This window comes from Vipera ursinii (assembly GCF_947247035.1).
Source record: "Vipera ursinii genome assembly, chromosome: 1".
Lineage (NCBI taxonomy): Eukaryota > Metazoa > Chordata > Lepidosauria > Squamata > Viperidae > Vipera > Vipera ursinii.
In genome coordinates this window covers 217,813,485-217,835,260 of record NC_139512.1, presented here as the reverse complement: position 1 = coordinate 217,835,260, position 21,776 = coordinate 217,813,485, and the positions used below count along the sequence as shown (strand labels likewise).

The window sequence follows — 21,776 nt, the reverse complement described above, 5'->3', positions numbered from 1 at the left end:
TCAATAATTTATATGGATTCAACTTTATTGTGTTTTCTAAAAATCATGTTTTGCAAGACACCCTTTCAGAATCTTTTTTTTTAATTCTCAAAATTGAGGATATGTGTTTCAGAATCAATACTGTTAAAAGTGCATTAGGACTGGTATTTATAAAAAAGCAACTATAGGAAGAGTATATAGAGTAATAATAAATTCAAGCATGCCAAGTCTATTCAAACAAAACATGTAAATTGATTATGGCTCCTCCAGATTATATGAAAGCACTGATCTGGATCTAAATGGTTTTCTTTACCCTTGCATCTTTAAAAAAAAGAACAATGCAACTATTGCTGTTTTTGTCAACCTCTAACATTTTCTAGGGCATAAAGTATTTTACTATTCACTTGTAACAATTAAAAACACAGAGAAATGCTTATAATATTAATTTTCATAGTGCTAATGGATACACAGTGAGTTATAAAAAAAAGTGTCCTGGAGAAAATAGATTATCTCAATCCTTTTCGGTTGTGTTTTAGATCAGAATATAGATAGTTCTCAAGTTAGGATAGCAATAGGAACTGGAACAGCCATGGCTAAGCAATGCAGGGAATATTGACAGTTGTGATCACATCATGGCAGCTTGCTGTCACAACCAGAACTCGGGACTTATCACTAGTCTCCCTTGTGCAAGTTTGAAAACTCACTAAATAATAGATCCTTAGTAAGCTAAGGATCACCTGTCATGCTTTTCAGTGACTTCTATTGGAGCTGGGAAGGGGGTGGTGCAAGTGCCTTAGTTCTTGATTGCTGAAGACTCTTGATCAAGATATCCTGCACCACCTGCAGGAATATGTAGGAGACGTGGATACATGGGTTCTTCATGGCTGCTTTCACATGTTTCAGATGTTGATGGAAGGCAGAGATTGGGGGGCATAGCACCCCTGAGAAGTGGAGTGCCACAAGGCTAGATACTTTTTCTCCTTCTGTTTGCAATCAGTATGAATCTGCTGGATAAGGTCATCTGTCACTTTGGGATTGGGTATAACAGTGTGCTGATAATACACATCGTGTAGGATTTTTGGCATGATACAAAATTGGTTTGTCATTGTCACCTTCTAGGTCTATCTGGTAGGTGGATGTTGATTGTGCAATTTATCTTTGTTTTCAGTATTTGCTTAAGTATGTTTAAGAGGGACGTGGTGGCTCAGTGGGTTAGGACGCTGAGCTTGTCGATCAGAAGGTCGGCAGTTTGGCGGGTCGAATCCCAAGTGCCGCATAACAGTGAGCGCCTGTTACTCGTCCCAGCTTCTGCCAACCTAGCAGTTCGAAGGCACGTAAAAATGCAAGTAGAAAAATAGGGACCACTCCGGTGGGAAGGTAACAGCGTTCCGTGAACCTTTGGCGTCTAGTCATGCCGGCCACATGACCACGGAGATGTCCTTGGACAAGCGCTGGCTCTTTGGCTTTGAAACGGAGATGAGCACCGGCCCCTAGAGTTGGAAACGACTAGCACGCATGTGCGGGGGAACCTTTATGTTTAAGAACCCATTCTTAAAGTTTCTAATTGATATAATTTCATACCTGACAAACATAAGCTACTTGTAAGATTTCACTTTCTCTTAATTTTCAGATAAAGGCTGCGAATGGTTCATATGCGAAGGCTTTCAGTATATTCTTCAAAAACAAGCTGAAGCTCTGCAATCTTTAGGAGTTTCTTCTCAGATGAAGGTATTTTGCTCTTTTCAGTAATCACAGTTTGCTTAACCATTTGCAAAATAAAGCACTTTTCTAGGTTTACACAGTCTGCTACTATGCCTGGATTCCTGCAGTACACACTAAGCAAACCAAAATATAAAAAGCCCACATAATGGCTTTGTGGGGTGTTTTTTGGTATATAATATGGAACCTTGATTTAGAATAAGAAGGAAAAACCTACCCAACACCTATTATGCCTGTTTCAAGCAATTGATAACTTGTAAAGATGCTTTATGTGAAGGATAAAGTTTTCCTAAAAGTTCTTTGTATTACAATTATTATTTGATGTTTGGGGTGGTAATATCATTTATTTATTATTAGATTTGGAGACTGTCAACTCACAGAAAACTGTGTGCTGCTTACAGTAAAAACAAAAAGATCAAACAATAAAAAAGCATCCATGATACAATGCTATGCTAGTTACTGGCAAAAAAATTGCATAATGTGACATTCATTCCTCTTACTATATTAATGCATTTATTACCCGGTGATACACATCTAAAACGTTAATAAGGTATAAAGTAAAAATGATATATCCCCTAACAATTTATTAGTTAAGACGTATCAAAACAAAAATAAAATTTAGAACAAAGGTAATATGTTTTTAGTCAATTATGTCTTAATGTTCATCCCAGCAACATAGTTGAGCTACTGCACAGGTAATGAATGGTTTTAGATCCTGAAGAAGAAGGTACACATAGGATTTATCTAGCCTCCCAGGGAATTCATTAGGGGAAAAACGTAGATTAACAAACTAACAAACACTGGGCATCTACCCTAAGGCCAGGCCTGGGAGCAGAACCACATTTTTAACAACTTGAAAAACAGCTGTAGAGTTGGAGCTGTACAAGTCTTCAGGGGATGGTCTTCTAGAGGGCAAGTGCTGCAACAACGGAGGAGTTGCCCAGGTCCTGATAGACTCAATTTAATTGACTGGACCTGGAATGTATGTGCTCTGCTTGATTTCACTGGGAAGTCAGAAATTATCTGACATAGATGGACCCTCAAATAAACAGGCCCTGGTAGTGACTAGGCCCATGAAGCCAACTGGCAACCAGTGCAGTTCATGAAGCAGATCTGATATATAACCAGAATATGGCATCATATCCTGTGCCATCACATTCTGGGCCAGCTGTAACTTCCAAGTGGTTTTCAAGGGCAACCCCATGTAGCGTAATCATTTTAGTAAAGGAGTTGAGATATGGTTGGGACATGAGTAACTGAAGGACCTCCCGCTCAAGAAGTATATAAATCTTTTTAAATTCATGGGTTAATATTTATTTACCAAACTTCGAGACTACCCATTTCATTTACAGAGCGACTCTGGGCAATAAAAAAATAAAAACAGAAATACTAATGTTTTAAGTGAGCTTATTACCCATCAATATTTTTAACCAATTTGAATTATTGAGCAAGGGAATATTGCAAACTAGCAATACTGCATATCCACTTTTTCCCTTTTTATATTTTCCCTTTTTTCCCTTTCTTTCTGTATTAAAATATTAACATCTATAATGTGAGTACTATAATATATATTGTTGTTGTTGTTAGCTGCGAAGTCGTGTCCGACCCATCGCGACCCTATGGACAACGTTCCTCCAGGCCTTCCTGTCCTCTACCATCTTCTGGAGTCCATTTAAGCTCACGCCTACTGCTTCAGTGACTCCATCCAGCCACCTCATTCTCTGTTGTCCCCTTCTTCTCTTGCCCTCAATCTTTCTCAGCATTAGGCTCTTCTCCAGTGAGTCCTTCCTTCTCATTAGGTGGCCAAAGTATTTGAGTTTTAGCTTCAGGATCTGGCCTTCTAAAGAGCAGTCAGGGTTGATCTCCTCTAGGACTGACCGGTTTGATCGCCTTGCAGTCCAAAGGACTCGCAGGAGTCTTCTCCAGCACCATAGTTCAAAGGCCTCAATTCTTTGGCGCTCAGCCTTTTTTATGGTCCAACTTTCACTGCCATACATTGCAACTGGGAAGACCATAGCCTTGACTATACGCACTTTTGTTGACAGGGTGATGTCTCTGCTTTTTAGTGTGCTGTCTAGATTTGCCATGGCTTTCCTCCCGAGGAGCAAGCGTCTTTTAATTTCTTGACTACAGTCCCCATTTGCCGTGATCTTGGAGCCCAGGAAAATAAAATCTGGCACTACCTCCATTTCTTCCCCATCTATTTGCCAGGAATTGAGAGGGCCGGATGCCATGATCTTGGTTTTTTTAATGTTAAGTTTCAACCCAAGTTTTGCACTCTCCTTCACCCGCAACAAGAGGCTCTTTAGTTCTTCACTTTCTGCCATTAGAGTGCTATCATCTGCATATCTTAGGTTGTTGATATTCCGGCAATCTTAATTCCAACTTTTGATTCATCTAGCCCTGCCTTTCTCATGATGTGCTCTGCATATAAGTTAAATAGGCAGGGTGACAGTATACAGCCTTGCCGGACTCCTTTCCCACTTTTGAACCAATCAGTGGTTCCGTGTCCAGTTTTCACTGTTGCTTCTTGGCCAACATATAGGTTTCTCAAGAGACAAATAAGATGGTCTGGTACTCCCATCTCTTTAAGAACTTGCCACAGTTTGTTATTATCCACACAATCAAAGGCTTTAGCATTTTCAATGAAGCAGGAGTAAATGTTTTTCTGGAACTCTAGCTTTCTCCATGATCCAGCGTATGTTCCTCTGCCTCTTCGAAATCCTGCCTGTACTTTTGGAAGTTCTCGATCCACATACTGCTGGAGTCTAGCTTGTAGGATTTTAAGCACAACTAGTAGCATGTGAAATGAGTGCAATGGTGCAATAGTTTGAACATTCTTTGGTACTGCCTTTCTTTGGAATTGGAATGTAAACTGATCTTTTCCAATCCTGTGGCCACTGTTGAGTTTTCCAAATTTGCTGGCAAATTGAGAGTAGCAGTTTTACTGCATCGTCTTTTAAGATTTTGAATAGCTCAGCTGGAATACTGTCACCTCCACTAGCTTTGTTGTTGCTCAGCTTTTCTAAGGCCCACTTCACTTCATATTCTAGGATGTCTGGCTCGAGGCCAGTGACCACCTTATCATGGTTATCAGGGACGTTAAGCTCATTCTTGTATAGTTCTTCTGTGTAATTTTGCCACCTCTTCTTAATCTCTTCTGCCTCTGTTAGGTCCCTGCCATTTTGGTCCTTTATTATGCCCATTTTTGCATGAAACGTTCCCTTCATCTCTCCAATTTTCTTGAAAAGATCTCTGGTCCTCCCTATTCTATTGTTTTCTTCTATTTCTTTGCACTGTTCATTTAAGAAGGCATTCTTATCTCTTCTAGCTATTCTCTGGAATTCTGCATTCAATTGGGCGTATCTTTCTTTTTCTCCCTTGCCTTTCGCTTCCCTCCTTTCCTCAGCTATTTGCAAAGCTTCCTCGGACAACCATTTTGCTTTCTTGCATTTCTTTTTCTTTGGGATGGTTTTGGTTGCTACCTGTTGTACAGTGTTGCGAACCTCTGTCCATAGTTCTTCAGGCTTTCTGTCTATCAGATCTAATTCCTTAAATCTATTTGTCACCTCTACTGTATATTCAACAGGGATATGATTTAAGTCATACTTGAGTGGCCTAGTGCTTTTCCCTACTTTCTTCAGTTTAAGCCTAAACTTTGCAATGAGAAGCTCATGGTCTAAGCCACAGTCAGCTCCTGGTCTTGTTTTTACTGACTGTATAGAGCTTCTCCATCTTTGGCTGTGCAGCATATAGTCAATCTGATTTTTGTGTTGACCGTCTGGTGATGTCCATGTGTAGAGCCGTCTCTTGGGTTGTTGGAAAAGAGTGTTTGCTATGACCATCATGGAATGTAAGATCCATGAATCAAGGCAAGCTGGACGTGGTCAAACAAGAGATGACAAGACTGAACATCGACATCTTAGGTATCCATGTCCAGCTTTCCTTGATTCATGGATCTTACATTCCAGGTTCCTATGGATAAAAAATCTTTACAGCATCGGACTTTCCTTTCACCACCAGACACATCCACAGCTGAGCGTCCTTTCGGCTTTGGCCCAGTCGCTTCATTCTTTCTGGCACTACTAGTACTAGCCCTCTGCTCTTCCCCAGTAGCATATTGGATGCCTTCCGACCTGAGGGGCTCATCTTCCAGCGTCATATCATTTTGCCTTTTGGAACTGTCCATAGGGTTTTCATGGCAAAGATACTGGAGTGGGTTGCCATTTCCTTCTCCAGTGGATCACGTTTTGTCAGAACTCTCTGCTATGAACTTTCCCTCTTGGGTGGCCCTGCACGGCATAGCTCATAGCTTCATTGAATTATGCAAGCCCCTTCGCCACGACAAGGCAGTAATCCATGAAGGGGACAATATAGATAACCTCATCAAAATGGATGAATGAGAAAGCCTCCTGTGTACTAATATTAATAAATAATGTGCTGGTTCTTATCAGGATGAAGTTCTGTATAATTTTTGGAGACGATATCTTCACAAGAGCAAACAGGCTTATAGTGAGAAGCCCCTCGGTGATGTTACTTGTGATATTTTATCTGTAAGTATATCATTCAAGAGAAATAATAACTACCTTATTTACACTTACACAGTTATATAGCACTTATATAAACATATTACACCCAAAGCTTAAATTACAAATAACACTTTCCTTGCAGTTCCTTGAAAATGTATCTTTGCTGCTATCTTTGGCAAAATGAGCTAATTTTATAGTCATTTTAACCATTCTTAAATATTCTGGTCTTCAGAACATTTTCCTAAGTCTTGCTGAATAATAGTTATTATGTGTTTCCAGAAAGTGGCTGTTAGTTCAATGTAATAAAAACAGCAATGCGTGTGATTTCTAAGTATTAATAGGTATTAAACCACAACCTTTTGTGTACATCCTCTGATGTAATTAAGTCCATGAAAATTTACCTTGTCACATAGTTTATCATCCTTTAAGATTCCACAGTGCTTGCTGCTGCTTGCTTTTGCTTTTTAAATATATTGCTACTTTGATGAAAGGTAAAGATAGTTCTTAGTTAATTACCACTTGTTCAGCAACTGAAATTGCCACGACACATGTCCTCAAAGTTCTAGATGTTCCAACACACTCGTGTTCACATGATTGTGATCCAGGTGCTTGGACCCAACTCACACTTAACAATGATTTCCAATTGTTACCTTTGCCAGCTTCCCACAAACAAAACCAATGGGAAGTTGGCAGGGAAAATCACAGGTCAGGGCTGTAAATTGCTTCCATGGCTTTTTCTCCTGAGGAGGACTGATGCTTTGTAGCATGTGCTCACTCACAGAACTCCCCATCTACACTCTGTAATGTACACACTCTAAGACTTGTGTGTCTCAGCCCCCTTCCCATGCTGACTTTTTAACACTGACTTTCTGGGGAAGCCAGCAGAGAATTTTGCAAATAGCAATCACATGATCACAGGGCATTTGGCAACCAGTTGTAAATGCAGACACCTGAAATGCAGTCATGTGATTGGGGGAAGGCAACACAGTGTTTTACGGCACCTGGGAGTGCTTTATGGATTGTAAAACAGGTATTATGACTGCCGGTGCTTGTTACAATAACTGATTATAAGTCAAGGACTACCTATAGATGGGAAGAGTACCACTGTGAAAGAGCATACGTGCTCTTATTGTAATTCAGTAATTCAAGCATAAATTATATGTAAATGTGACTGCATGAGATTACAATCCTTGCTTACAGACTATTCATTCGGCCGCTGTTCGATGCTATGACATTGCTGAAATTTACGATCTTCAGAATCTTTCAATCACATGATCACCCTTACAGTCAGTACATAATGTCCCGTGCCTGCTCCTTGTTTCTTTCTTTCTTTTCTCCTTTCAAAGCAGCAAGATTGGAGAAAGGAATTGCATAAAAGTAAGTTGTTTGCTCTTCTCAAAAGCAGTGCAATTCAGCCAGCAGCCTGGGACTGGGAGCCATAGGCATGCTGTGCAAACAGCTTTCAGTACTGTCTTGAAATCCTTTTGTCTCTAATCTCTCTGTTCTGTAAGGGGAGGTAGAGCCATTTCTCTAGTCAATCTCTGTTTTGCCTGACACACACACAAACCCAGAGTACAGAATTTGGAGAAGAGAGAAAGACATTTCTAGAGAGTAAGATGTTTCTTCTACACATGAAAATCAGGCTGGCAGTGAGAAAGTCAGGCAAAGGAGAGAAATCACTTCCTTTTTTTCCTCTTGCTGCTATCCAGAGCAGAGAGATCGGAGACCAAGGTGTTTCAAAAGAGTAAGAAGCTATTTGTGTAGCATGGCAATGGCTTCTAACCCCAGGCTGTGGCATGATTGCGTTGTTTTTAATGTGTACAAGACTGGCACTAGAGCAGGGGTGTCAAACTCAATTTCATTGAGGGCCGCATCAGCATTGCGGTTGCCCTCAGGGGGCCGGGTGGGTATGGCCTGGGTGGGCGTGGCCTACTGGGTGGGCGTGGCTAGAGTGCGTATGGCCTACTGGGTGGGCATGGCCAGCTCTACATTGTTCGCATCAAGGGTGCCTATGGGGGCCTGGGCAGGAGTGGGACAGATCTGAGGGTCTCTGGCAGAAGGAGGGTCTCTGGGCCAGGGCCAAGGCAGTGGGGGCCGTTCCCTCACTGTTTCCAGGGTGGCTTCGCGGGCCACATGAAACCACTTCGCGGGCCGCATCCGGGCCCCGGGCCTTGTGTTTGACATGTCTGCACTAGAGCATTCCAAAAGTGGAGAGGAGTTAGGAGGCAAATAAATGCAGAAGATGTGAAAGTGACTAGTCTTGTCTCCTTCCATCAAATGCACAATGGTTTCCCACTTAGTGACCGCTTTGCTTAGTGACAGAGTTGCTGGTCCCAATTAGGTATGTTAAGCAAGAACTACCTATATTGACGTGAGCTTAATAACTCAAAGAAAACAATGTCTTTTTTTACTCTTACACCTACTATGAATCAGTTGGTATAAGTGTAAAAGTGTCTTGAATTATCTACAGCTGATTTACATTTTCTATGTATAAAATGTTTATTCCATTTTTTTTGTATCGGTGTTATTTCAATCTCTTTAGTTTTTCTAATACATAGTTTTGCTTAAATTGTTGACACTATGTTTCTCCAAAAGTAAGCCCTACCCGAAAAATAAGCCCTAGCTTGATTTTTGGGGGTGGGCCTACTATAAGCCCTACCCCAAAAATAAGCCCTAGTTTTAGGGCGAGGCACACACCTAAAAATCAAGCTGGGGGGGTGGAGCTGCCCCACGCGCCCCACACCCATTTATCATTGCAGCCAGATCTCCCATGAACTGACACCTGCCTCACCAGTCCACTTCTGCAGTGCTCACCAGCCTACATTTTGCCATCAGGAAATGCCTCTGCAGTCGAGAATCAAGATCTGGATTACCCCCAGCCTGTATTTTGTCATCAGAGGCCGTCCAGAAAGGCCTTTGCAGCCGAGAAGCGAGTTGCAGATTCAATCTGTAGCTCAGTTCTCAGTTACAGAGGCCTTTCTGGAAGGCCTCTAATGGTGAAATGCAGGCCGGGAGGGGGGGTGCCGCGCATGTCAATCTGGAGCTCCATTCTTAGCTGCAGAGGCATTTCCTTCGGCCCCAGAAGAAGTGGGCTGGCTGGGCAGGGTTGTCAATGCCGCTGCTGCAAGGTGAGACCATGAAAAAGACACACACACACCCCAAAAAGTGACCTGGAGCCTCTTGGAGTCAAAAAAAAGAAAAAAGACCAAGTCTTATTTTCGGGGAAACATGGTAATACATTTTTATACTTTTTGTTTTGTTTCTACTTGTATCTTGTAAGAAAGTCATTGACAGTTCTAGTTTTTATGGAAATCGTTTTGCATTAACTGGGCAAAATGCTCCCTTTCTAAAAATGTGTTCTGTTTGATATTTTGCTCAGCAAATTAAACTTAACTGGTGTTTTTTTTTAAAAAAAAATAAGGCGTGGTTTAATAAAGAAGAAAGAATGCCCTTGAATTCCGGATTAGAGTCTTAATTCAACTGTTTTTAAACAGCACACAGACACTGAAACAGAAGTTGAAACGACTAGCCTGATTAGCTTGACCTGTTCAACAAGTGATATAGATGCGATATCAGAATTTAGCACTGGCGCTGCTTCTTCTATTAGTAAAGCATCAGGTAAGGGCAAATATATTTTGTTTAGTTCTTTGAGATATGAAAATATATTTCTGCTAGATTACTTCAGAGACGTAAGCATACAATCTTCATGTCTATGTAGAAAAACTATAGAAAACGTGGTCTTTAAGCCTTAGAATAATGCAAGGCTGGGCGGCGGGGAGGAACCCAAACAAATTATACAGAAACAATTTATTGATTGCCATACTCAAAATTCCTGTACACTGCAGAAGACCCCAAGGAAGTCTTCCTGAGCAGTATTTCCCATTTAGAACTCTCTCGGTAGATTTAGGTATACAATTCAAAGTATGGTCAATCTATCTAGAGATGAAGGAAGATGTATTCCAACCCATTTGGAAGGCACTGTGAGTACTGCTTGGACAAGTCAGTTTTATGGCTCATCTAGTGCTAAAGCAAATACCAGGGAGAAGATTGAATCATAGGTTTTATAGGTCATGCTGCCACCTGAAGGTGTAATCTATGACACTTCCACCAGCTGCCCCAAAATGTGTGCTTTCCCCCCCCCCAAGGTTCATTTAATATGCAGTGGTAAATTATGCAGGCTGTCCAATAGGATTAGCAGACAGTATAAGAATATATGGAAACCGTCTTATTATTACTGTAGAAGTTTCTAACAAAATAATCTGGAAGACCATCAACACTATGTAATCTTTCGTTTGACTGTGTATGTGGAATAAATAAGAATCTAGGTCTCAAAGTAAATCTATTTGGGTAAATATAGTGCAGGGAAAATTAAATCTGAATCCTCAAACCTGAGAGTTTCATCTTTCTAGTATCATGCTTGTGGTTGAAGGATTTCTCTACCGGTTAGGTATTATGGGATCCTGGGGTTTAAAAATGTTTATTTAACTGTTAACAAAACTGGTGAGTTGAAATTTTCCGTTTGATGCATGTATGTAGAGATTATTGGGAAGCATATTAAATTTGTGGGTTGTCGAGATATACGGTATGTTGAATTAGATTTAGTGCTGACTGTCTAATCTGTTTTGTATAATCTAGAACAAATAAAATGAAAGGCTGCTAGCTTGATGTTTTTAACACGATGTTAACAGAGCACAAAGAATTGCATTTTGGACTTAATCTGAAGTTAGTGATAGAATGAATATTAGCAGTATTTTTAAGACATACCAGCCTATATGTAAAAAAAATGACAAAACAGATCATTGAAAAGATTAACTGAGCTTCATAGTTTTTCTTTTATGAGTCACATATGCATCATACCCCAAACAATTCTTATGGTTCCTTCTAGGTTTTTAGAAGCATGATCTAGAGAATATTTTCTTAGTAACTATATTCAGTCTAAACAAAGGGACTTTGTCTTTAAACAGAGATAGTAAAGGCAGTGTGATACAGTGTGGTGAAGTGCTGCTATTAATGGATTTAATTAAATACATACATTGAAAATAAAATATCAATAAGAAATCTGAATAGCTTCCAATCTTCATTGCTAGATTTTGGAAAAGATGGGAAACGATACAATAGTCCCATTTAGATTTTGTAATATGTTTCTGGTAAGATATTGCTAGCTCTTAATTTGTTATATTTGTGTTCAGCCTTTCATTCAAAAGTATACGGTATAATGTTACCTCCTCCTGTTTTTTTTACCGTTACTTTGCACTGTACCGTTACTTTGCACTGATTCCATGGTTGAAGATGGACTAGAACTTGGATCTCTCCATGCTTAGTCTTATTAACTACTAAATTGCAATGGCTCTCAGTGTGATTAAAATATATGCTATAAAAAACATACAATGTATGTTCAAACTATTTACGGTAGAGGTTAAATGTATACATTAAAAAAATCATGAGTCTTAATAGCTAACTTGCTGAGTTAGGCACTAGGATACCTTCCAGATGTTTTGAACTAAAATTCAATTATTTCTGGTCTTGGATAGGGTAGCACTTCCTTCTCAAGACTGATATATATATACCTGTCCACAGCTTTTATAATAAATATATGGATTATAACGTGTGTGTGTGTGTGTGTGTGTGTGTGTGTTTGTGTGTGTGTGTTATAATCCATATATTTATTATAAAATTTGTGGGTAGGTATAATTTTGATACATTATTCATGTGATTCGTGTCTTGTCCAATAGATCTCTGTGCAATTTCAAATAAAAGTTTCTAAGGTGGAACAGATGCTAATTTTATTATTATTATTATTATTATTTATTTAATTTATATACCGCCCTTCTCTCAAGAGACTCAGGGCGGTTAACAGGGCAATACGTAAAAGACAAATACAAAAGTTAAAATTATTAAAACATGATTAAACAATGCCCATAGTACAAATTTAAAATTAAAGTCATAATAACAAACCCACCCCGTCCCATCAGGCCAGGCCCGCTTCCTTAAAGAGATGGGTTTTAAGGTTGCGCCGGAAGGAGCGGAGGTCGGGCGCCATCCGGAGCTCTACCGGAAGATGGTTCCATAAATCCGGTGCACCCACAGAGAACGCTCTCCCCCTGGGGGCCACCAGTCGGCATTCTTTGACCGGCGGCACCCTGAGGAGGCCCTCTCTGTGGGAGCGTACTGGGCGGAGGGAAGTTGACGCCGGCTGCAGGTGCTCCCCAAGGTATTCTGGACCCATGCCATGTAGGGCTTTGTAGGTCATTACCAACACCTTGAACCTCACCCGGAAGACAACTGGCAACCAATGCAGCTCGCGGAGCAAAGGTGTAACACGGGAGTATCGGGAGACCCCCGACACAACTCTCGCGGCTGCATTCTGTGCCAGCTGGAGCCTCCGAGTGGTCTTCAAGGGTAGCCCCATGTAGAGAGCGTTGCAGTAATCAAGACGAGAGGTCACGAGCGCATGAGTGACCGTGCGCAAGGCATCCCGGTCTAGATAGGGCTGCAACTGGCGAACCTGGGCGAACGCCCCCCTAGTTACAGCTACAATATGGTCTTCTAAAGAGAGCTGTGAATCTAGGAGGACTCCCAAGTTGCGAGCCCTATCTACAGGAGGTAATGACTCACCCCCCATAATGAGGGGTGGGATATCCTGAATATCCCGGGATGCCGGTACGCACAGCCACTCCGTCTTGTCGGGGTTGAGACGAAGCCTGTTCCTCCCCATCCAGACCCGGACCGCCTCCAGGCACCGGGACATCACGTCGAGGGCATCACTGGGGTGGTTTGGGGTCAAAATGAAAAGTTGGGTATCATCAGCATACTGATGATACCCAACTCCAAAACCACGAATGATCTCACCCAGCGGTTTCATGTAGATGTTGAACAGAAGGGGCGAGAGGACCGACCCCTGAGGGACTCCACAAGCGAGAGGCCTCGCGGTCGACCTCTGCCCCCCCGTCAACACCGACTGCGAACGTCCCAGGAGATAGGAGGAGAACCACTGAAGAACCGTGCCTCCCACTCCCAATCCCCTGAGACGCCGCAGCAAGATACCATGGTCGATGGTATCGAAAGCCGCTGAGAGGTCTAATAGTACTAGAACAGAGGAGTATCCTCTGTCCCGAGCCCTCCAGAGATCATTCACCAGCGCGACCAATGCCGTCTCCGTGCTGTACCCAGGCCTGAAGCCCGATTGGTACGGGTCTAGATAATCCGCTTCATCCAGGACCAGAGGGAGCTGGTGCGCCACCACACTCTCAACAACCTTCGCAAGGAAGCGAAGGTTGGAGACCGGACGAAAGTTATTCAAAACAGCCGGATCCAAGGTAGGCTTCTTGAGGAGAGGTCTCACCACCGCCTCCTTCAAGGCGGCGGGAAAACTGCCCTCACTCAAAGAAGCAGCTATAACCGCCTGGAACCAGCCTCGTGTCCCCTCCCGGGCTGCATAAACCAGCCAGGAAGGGCACGGGTCCAATAAACATGTGGTGGAGCTCAGCCTCCCCATGATCCTGTCCACTTCCTCCGGAGTCACAGGATCGAACTCCTCCCAGATGACATCGACAAGATCACTCGTGTCCTGATCGTCCAATACTGCCCAGTCGGAGTCCAAACCGAATCCGAGCGATTTTGTCCGACAGATGTTGACTAAATTCCTCGGCACGCCCCTGCAAGGGATCCCCACTAACCTCCTGGTTGAGGAGGGAGCAGGTCACCCTAAACAGGGCGGCCGGGCGATTATCTGCGGACGCGATGAGGGCAGCGAAATAGTTAGATCTCGCTACCCTCATCGCAGCGAGATAAGACCTAATATGGGTTCTTAGTCGCAATCGGTCGGATTCAGATCGGGTGGACCTCCAGACGCTCTCTAGGCCCCGTCTCCGACGCTTCATCTCCCGGAGCTCCGCGGAAAACCATGGAGCCCATTGGGATCTGCGCCGGGTCAGGGGCCGCAAGGGTACAACTCGGTCAAGTGCCTCCGTGGCCGTCCTTTCCCAGGCCTCCACTAAGGCATCTGCCGAGCTGTGAGCTGGGGAGGCAGGTGGGGCCCCCAGCGCTGCCTGAAACCTCTCAGGGTCCATTAAGCGCCTGGGGCGGAACCATCTAGTTGGCTCAACAACCCCACGGTGGGGAGTGGCAAAATGGAAGACCAGCCGCAGGAGATGATGATCGGTCCATGACAGGGGCATAACAATTGGGGAGCCCCCACCAAGATCATCTAACCACCGACCAGATAAGAAAACCAAGTCAAGGGTGTGGCCTCCCTCATGGGTTGGTCCATGAATTACCTGCGTCAGGTCCATGGCCGTCATGGAAGCCATGAACTCCCGAGCTAACTCAGATACTCCTCCCAGGGATGGTAGATTGAAGTCTCCCAAAACCATTAGTTTAGGAAACTCAATCACCAGCCCTGAGAGGATATCGAGAAGCTCAGGCAGGGCTGCTGCTACGCGACTAGGCGAAAGGTACGCGAGCAGCAAGCCCAACTGCGCCCTAGGACCAAACCTCAATAAGAGAGATTCACACCCGACTATCTGAGGAACGGTGGCCTCCTGCGGACATAAGTGCCTTTTATACTGTGGGTGCAGACACAAGAAAGAATTACTGCTTTTCCTCCTACAGATCTTGCAGTTGAATGCTCATATTTCATTGATGAAATATTTCCTTTGTTTTATGTATATTAATTGATTTTTTGTAGTTGTAGCTATTTTTATTTTTGAAGAATAAATACTTCTATTCCTTACTTTTAACCAATTAAACTGTATAGTTCAGTGTGAGCTGTACTTCAAGTGAAGCCATGTAGGCTTAATTATTTGTGTTAATCTTTAAAGATTATGTATGCCCCTTTTGCTATCCTTCTTGTTAGGCTGAAAAATTAAACCAGTGGAGGGGTGCTAATGTTCTCCTTTTAAAACAGGCGTGGCTTATTATTTCTGCAGCTTTTTTTCAGTCTGGATCCACGGTAGAAATGTTAACTTTCTTTACCTTACGGAACTCTTTTTGTAGCAAAGTCTGGCTGGTCTGGATCAGTGGATGGTGGTTCATATTTACGGAGGAAAAAGAAAGGGGATCTGAGCTTGTCCATGCCGATGACTCTGGCTTTCTGTTCTCTGGCATTACTATGGCTGAGAGAATCCATTACGTTATCTGATCTTTTAAGGTAATAAAAATTATGTCTAATAAAATATTTGAGTTATAATCCTACTTCTACATTGAATTTACGGTGTAATGCATCTGGTAGAAAAAGGTTATCATTAGTTGCACTGAGTAAAACATGTCACTTTTTATTCAGCTGTGAATTAGTAGATTTACTGTACATATTTAAAATATCCATTGATTAGTTCAAATAAAATAGTTTGAACTAATTAAAAGATGTAGTACCGGTCATTAATTGCAAACCCAAAACAGTACAAATGTGTCTTAATTTGTTTTTGAAAAGGGGTCATTCAACAAGTACTGTTAACTAATTCACATTTCTGCATTGGTCTCTCTCCAAACGGTCCAGTCCATGCTGCATAAAACATGTCTATACTGGCATGTAGAGTTATCTTAGCTAATAGAATGCAGCCAGAAAGACTAACACTGATAAATTAAGACACTTTAATATAATATTTAGCATGGCTTAGAGATGTCAGAAATGAGCACATCTGTAAAAAGTTTATAACTCACGTGTATTGATTTTACTTTACTCTCCTTAACCCAGGTTGGCAATGGATGGTCACATTCCTTACTTGAATGCTTTTAAAGATTTCCCAGAAGAGATGAAGATGTATGGATCTGACTTTAAGATCTTTCATGTGCAGGTGACTATTACTGATATGTAGAATTATGAATATTTTTAGGACTCTACTGCATTTCAGATTCAATTTCTAGACAGCATTTCAGAGTACACGGGGGGGGGTATGTGTTTCATAGGTTAAAATAGCTGGTTTGAGATTGAATTACAAGTGTTGCATAGTTGTCTTTTTAACAGGTTAGGTCAGGGGTAGGCAACCTCGGCTCTTTTATGACTCATGGACTTCAACTCTCAGAATTCAACTCAGGAATTCTGGGAGTTGAAGTCCATGAGTCATAAAAGAGCTGAGGTTGCCTATCCCTGGGTTAGGTAAAGAGCCCTGGTGACACAGTGGTTAGAATGCAGTATTGCAGGCTGCCTTTGCCAACTGCCAGGCTCAAGGTTGACTCAGCCTTCTAAGGTCGGTAAAATAAGGGCCCAGATTTTGGGGGGGCAATATGGTGACTCCGTAAACCACTTAGAGAGGGCTGGAAAACACTATGAAGCGCTATATAAGTCTGAGTGCTATTGTTATTAGGGTACTTGGCAGCTGGGATATATTTATAGCCATTTGCAGTGCCCCACAGTCACATGACCACAATTTGTGATAGTTTTGCCAGAGGCTGGCGTTTACTTCTGCTTTCTGGCAAAAAAACGGCCTACAGCAAACAAAGGTTAATGATCATGACATTCGTTTTACGACTGCCACAAAAAAGGTAATAAAATTTGATCTGGTCATTTGATGACCCGCTTTACAACTATCGCAACTTATGACTGTAATTGTCATGTTCGGTTACGGTTATAACTCGAGGAGTACCTGCAGCTAGTACATGTGGTTCAGCAGGTATTTTTACTGGTCATGCAGTTTTGTTAAATAACAATAATCTTTCATTGTTCTATGTGCGTTATTTGTATTAGTTTTTTATCTATCCAACTATTACTGAAGTTTATACTGGTTATATAACAGAATAACAGAGTTGGAAGGACCTTGTAGATCTTCTAATCCAACCCCCTACTCTAGCAGGAAACCCTATACCATTCCGACAAATGGCCGTCCAGTCTCTTCTTAAAAACCTCCAGTGATGGAGCACCCACAACTTCTGAAGCGAAGCCATTCCACTGGTTAATTGTTCTCACTGTCAAGAAATTTATCCTTAGTTCTAGGTTTTTTCTCTCCTTGACTGGTTTCCATCCTTTGTTTCTTGTCCTGCCCTCTGGTACTTTGGAAAATAGATTGACCCGCCTCATCTTTGTAGCAGCCCTTCAAATACTGGAATACTGCTATCATGTCTGCCCTAGGCCTTCTTTTCACTAGACTAGACATATCCTGCAATTGTTCTTCATATGTTTTAGCCTCCAGCCCCCTAATCACCTTTGTTGCTCTTCTCTGCACTCTTTCCAGAGTCTCAACATCTTTTTTATATTGTGATAACCAAAATTGGATGCCATATTCCAAGTATGGTCTTTCCAGGACATTGTAAAGTGGTACTCACACTTGATATTGATTCTATCCCTGTGTTAATAAAGCCTAGGATTACATTGGCTTTCTTGGTGGCTGCAGCACACTGCTGGCTCATATTTAGATGATTTTGCCTACTAGGACTCCTAGATCCTTCTCGCAGTTGCTGCTGTTGAGTCAGGTATATATAAATCAGTACGTGTTGTAATTTATATACTAAAAACAAGGAAGGAGATGAAATTTCACCACAAAAGAAGACTTATTGTGAAATCTCTGCCTCAAAATCAAATTTGCATCATCATCTTTTAAGGCGAAGGAAACTCATCCAATGAATCCAATAGAACCTTGCCAAGCTGAAGGAACTTAAATTGCAAAATGCAAATAATGCAGAAAATAATCCAAAAAAGTGATTATGGTCAAGCCTAGTATCCGTAAAGGCTACTTTGCAATTTGTAACTTGGAAATGGGTGTAACTCAGTCACCCCACTCAAGCCAGCTGTAAAAACTGTTTCTGTGGTCTACTCATGAGTGGATGTCCAGAATAACATGAGCAATCTCAACAATATCTCCTTGTTCTGGAGCTGTTACACCAACTTGGATCCAGCATCCAAGGGCTATTCCACTTGCAAAACTGTATGACTAACCAACAAAAGCCAACAAAGCAAAGATGGCACAGTGGTTAGAATGCAGTACTGCAGGTTAACTCTGCCGACTGCCAGGAGTTCAATCCTGACTGGCTCAAGATTAACTCAGCCTTCCATGCTTCTGAGGTTCGGAAAATGACAACCTAGATTTTTGGGGGCAATATGCTGACATTTGTAAACTGCTTAGAGACTGCTATAAAGCACTATGAAGTGGTATATAAGTCTAAGTGCTATTGCTAAGTGTTCTTGCCATGGTGCATACAAGAAGTTGGTTTATTAAAACGAGTGGTTTTTGTAAAACTACAGGTAGTCCTTTATTCAGTTGAGCCTGGCAACTCAAGTCATTAAGCAAAGCAGTCATTAAATGAAATTGCTGCTGAACTCGTGGTCTTACTCCAGCTTTGCTCTACAGGTAGTCCTCAACTTACAACCATTCATTTAGCAATTGTCTGAAGTTACGTCAGTACTGAAAAAAATGACTTACTCTTCACACTTATGACTGTTGCAGCGTCCTCACAATCATGTGATTATGACGCAGCATCCTGGGGTTACATGATCACCATTTGCAACTTTCCCAGCCAGTTTTCAACAAGCAAAGTCAATGGGGAAGCCAACAGGGAAGGTTGCAAATCATGATCATGTGATGTCTTGTATAATGACTGCTACAAAAAAGGTTGTAGAATGTAATGCCTCATTTAATGACCACACTGCTTAATGATGAATTTTCTGGTCCCAGTTGGGGTTGTAAGTTGAGGGCTACTTGTATAGACTTCTGAAGTTCGTAAATGCAAAGATTGGCCAGTTTCATTTTCATCTTCATAACTGCAAATGGTTGCTAAACGAGGCAGTTGCTTAACAAGGACTATATGTACAACACTCTGCCCATCAATCCTCCAATAAAGTAATTAGCTGACCCTGTGCAGACTATATCTAGTTTCCATCCACATTTCTTGGCTTATTCTTCCAGTAAAGCGCCATCTCATTTATTTAATTTTTATAAGAATTGTATAACTCCCTCAACCTAACATTCTTTTTCCCTGTCTGTCAGAATCATTTTGTGTCACAGATCCTTATGCTCACTTCTAGAGCTGAATTCTGAGAAAAAGAATTGTTTGAAAAGTATAAGAAAATAGCCCCCCCCCCAAAAAAAGTCGACTCTTGCACAACCTATTTCATCTCTTCCAGAATTGAATCTTGGAAAGAGTGGTCAAGACCCTCCCCATCTAAAGTTTGTTCGTTTATCAAATTTATATGCTTGCCTATCTCACCAGAAGTGACTCGACATGGATAAGATAGTACACTATTTCAGGGGCAAGCTCCAGCATTGGCACTCCGTAGCTCTAAAGATTCATTAAGCTGCTTTTCCCATAGTATTTGACATTCCACTGGAACCTCAAACTTGATGTAGACCCCTGGCGGTGTGTGTGTGAGTGTGTATTGATTTTTTTTACTTTTTAATGTGTAATTCTTAATGTGTGGTAAACCATCTAGATCAGGGATAGGCAACCTTGGCTCTTTTATGACTCGTGGACTTCAACTCCCAGAATTCCTGAGCCAGCCATGCTGAGGAGAAAGGGAGAGGTTTCCAAGCTGAGCCATGCTGGCTCAGGAATTCTGGGAGTTGAAGTCCACGAGTCATAAAAGCCTTGGTGGAGCAGTGGGCTAATGCCTCCTTAAGTAACACCAGCTGCCTGCAATTAGTGCAGGTTCGCATCTCACCAGGCTCAAGGTTGACTCAGCCTTCCATCCTTCCGAGGTAGGTAAAATGAGGACCCAGATTGTTGGGGGCAATAAGCTGACTTTGTAATAATGCCGCTTGGGGTGTGTGGGAAAGCCCTAATAAGCAGGCATATACATAGAATGAAGGCTACTGCTAAGCTTGTAAGCCGCCCTGAGTCTTCGGAGAAGGGCGGGATATAAATGGAATTAAAAAAAATAAAATAAAATAAATAAAAGAGCCAAGGTTGCCTACCCCTGATCTAGAGTCTTTTGATTTTGGTGGGCTATAAAAATGGTCAGATCATAGGCCCACATTAGAGTCCAATTTGTCAGCATCTACCTGAGATTTTTGCAAGTCAATAGCATTTACCAAGTTGGTCAATAGAGCATGATTTCCATCTCAGTGGCTATATAGAGATAATAAACAGGAAGTTCCGGATGTAGGTGTTTGTTATTTTAAATGTTTATATTTCTGTCTAACAGGCTATTTTGTGCTCATTTTAATGAGATGATAATGCTTTTTTTTTGAGGCTGTCTTCATTTTGGCCAGTGCTATTTTCTTGTGATGCCTTTATGAGCTAGCAAGTCAAATCATCAGATTTTTTTTCTTTTCTCCTTTCATGCTGTCTAATAACTTTCTCATTGATCCAATTAATATTTCTGAAGATGAAGCACTTTTTGTTCATATGTGTTTTCAAAACCTCTGTTGTTGTATTTCAGAAATATAACCCAGGAATGAAAGGAAAGACCCTTTATCTTCTAATATTTATAATCATGAAATCAGAAGGTGGGCAGGTAGCATTTCATTTTCTCTCTCTTGAAACAACTTCAAAAATGACAGTAAGCAAGGGTGAGGCTCTTTAAAAAGAGCTGAGGAGGAAGTTCCCTTCTGACATTTATTTTAATCAGGTTTATCATTGGAATCTGCTGTTGTGTAACAGAAACTCTGGCTTGTCCTTACCTGTTGAAGCATTGCCTAATAGAGAAGGAAAATGGGTTGACTTGAGATGTGTGTCCTTTAATATCCATCTTTGTGCCTCTGAAGGAGAGACGCTGCATTATTGCCTTAAACGTTTCTGGCTTTATAGGCTTCCCAGTGTATTTGCTAGTTAAACCACTGTAATCAAAGCTTGTCAATAGCAGTAGACAGTGGCTGCTACTCTAAACAGCCATGTGGAATTACATGTTTCCTCTTCTCACTAGAATTCATATGTAGTTGTGGGGGTGATTTCACATTTGTTGCATGGCATGAACCGATGCCTCTGTACATCATTTCTTTCCTAATGGTGCGGATTGCTTAAGTGGCTCTGTGATTTGGATTGCAGAATTGAAATGCAGTCAAGTAGTTTAGCATGTGAGAGACAGAATGTGACTAAAGTAGAGCGCTTGTATTTCCATAGTGTGAATTGGGCCCTGATAGTCCTTTGATACCTTCCATGATTGATGAACCGTACTGATTAGAATGTAACATCTGTTCCAGCTTAAAATAAGAATGGGTTAAAAGTGGGGTGAGACTTAGCCATCAAAATTCACCTGCCCAACATAACTGAATTGCTTTTAAATTCAACATTTTTTTTCTCTTCCAAATGCTGCTTCCCTCCATAAGCCTTGGATCTATATGAATTATGTTTGTTTCTCCCACTGTCACCTTCTCTCGCTTGTTTTTCTTCTTCTCCCTTCCTCTCAAGAGAGTTGCATTTCACTGGTATCACCAGGCTTGGTAATTTGTGACATTGAGAAAATTTTGGAAGTTTTCCATTGTCTCTGAGCTACTTCTGTAATTCTTCAGACTGTATATTGCTTATTCCTTGGAGCAGTTCAGGATATTAAGCAGTTCTCCAAGTTAAGCAGTAGGTGTTTCGCCCACATAATTGTTTCTTTTCTACCCTCAGTTGTTCTTTAATAATCCAAGGCACATCCTAAGTTGTTACATCATATGAGCACGTGCCTCATAAGTCTTAGAA

At 41.6% G+C, this 21,776-nt stretch overlaps 1 protein-coding gene across 1 annotated transcript in view; it reads left to right on the top strand.

Annotated features, from left to right (window-relative positions):
• Window positions 1–21,776, top strand: part of TAF1B (TATA-box binding protein associated factor, RNA polymerase I subunit B) — a 45,950-nt gene that overhangs the window by 1,891 nt on the left and 22,283 nt on the right. Inside the window, exons 4-8 of the mRNA XM_083349562.1 lie at window positions 1,610–1,707; window positions 6,153–6,251; window positions 9,722–9,845; window positions 15,222–15,375; window positions 15,919–16,018. Of these exons, the coding sequence (XP_083205688.1) occupies window positions 1,610–1,707; window positions 6,153–6,251; window positions 9,722–9,845; window positions 15,222–15,375; window positions 15,919–16,018 (575 nt within the window). The remainder of the gene's footprint in view (window positions 1–1,609; window positions 1,708–6,152; window positions 6,252–9,721; window positions 9,846–15,221; window positions 15,376–15,918; window positions 16,019–21,776) is intronic.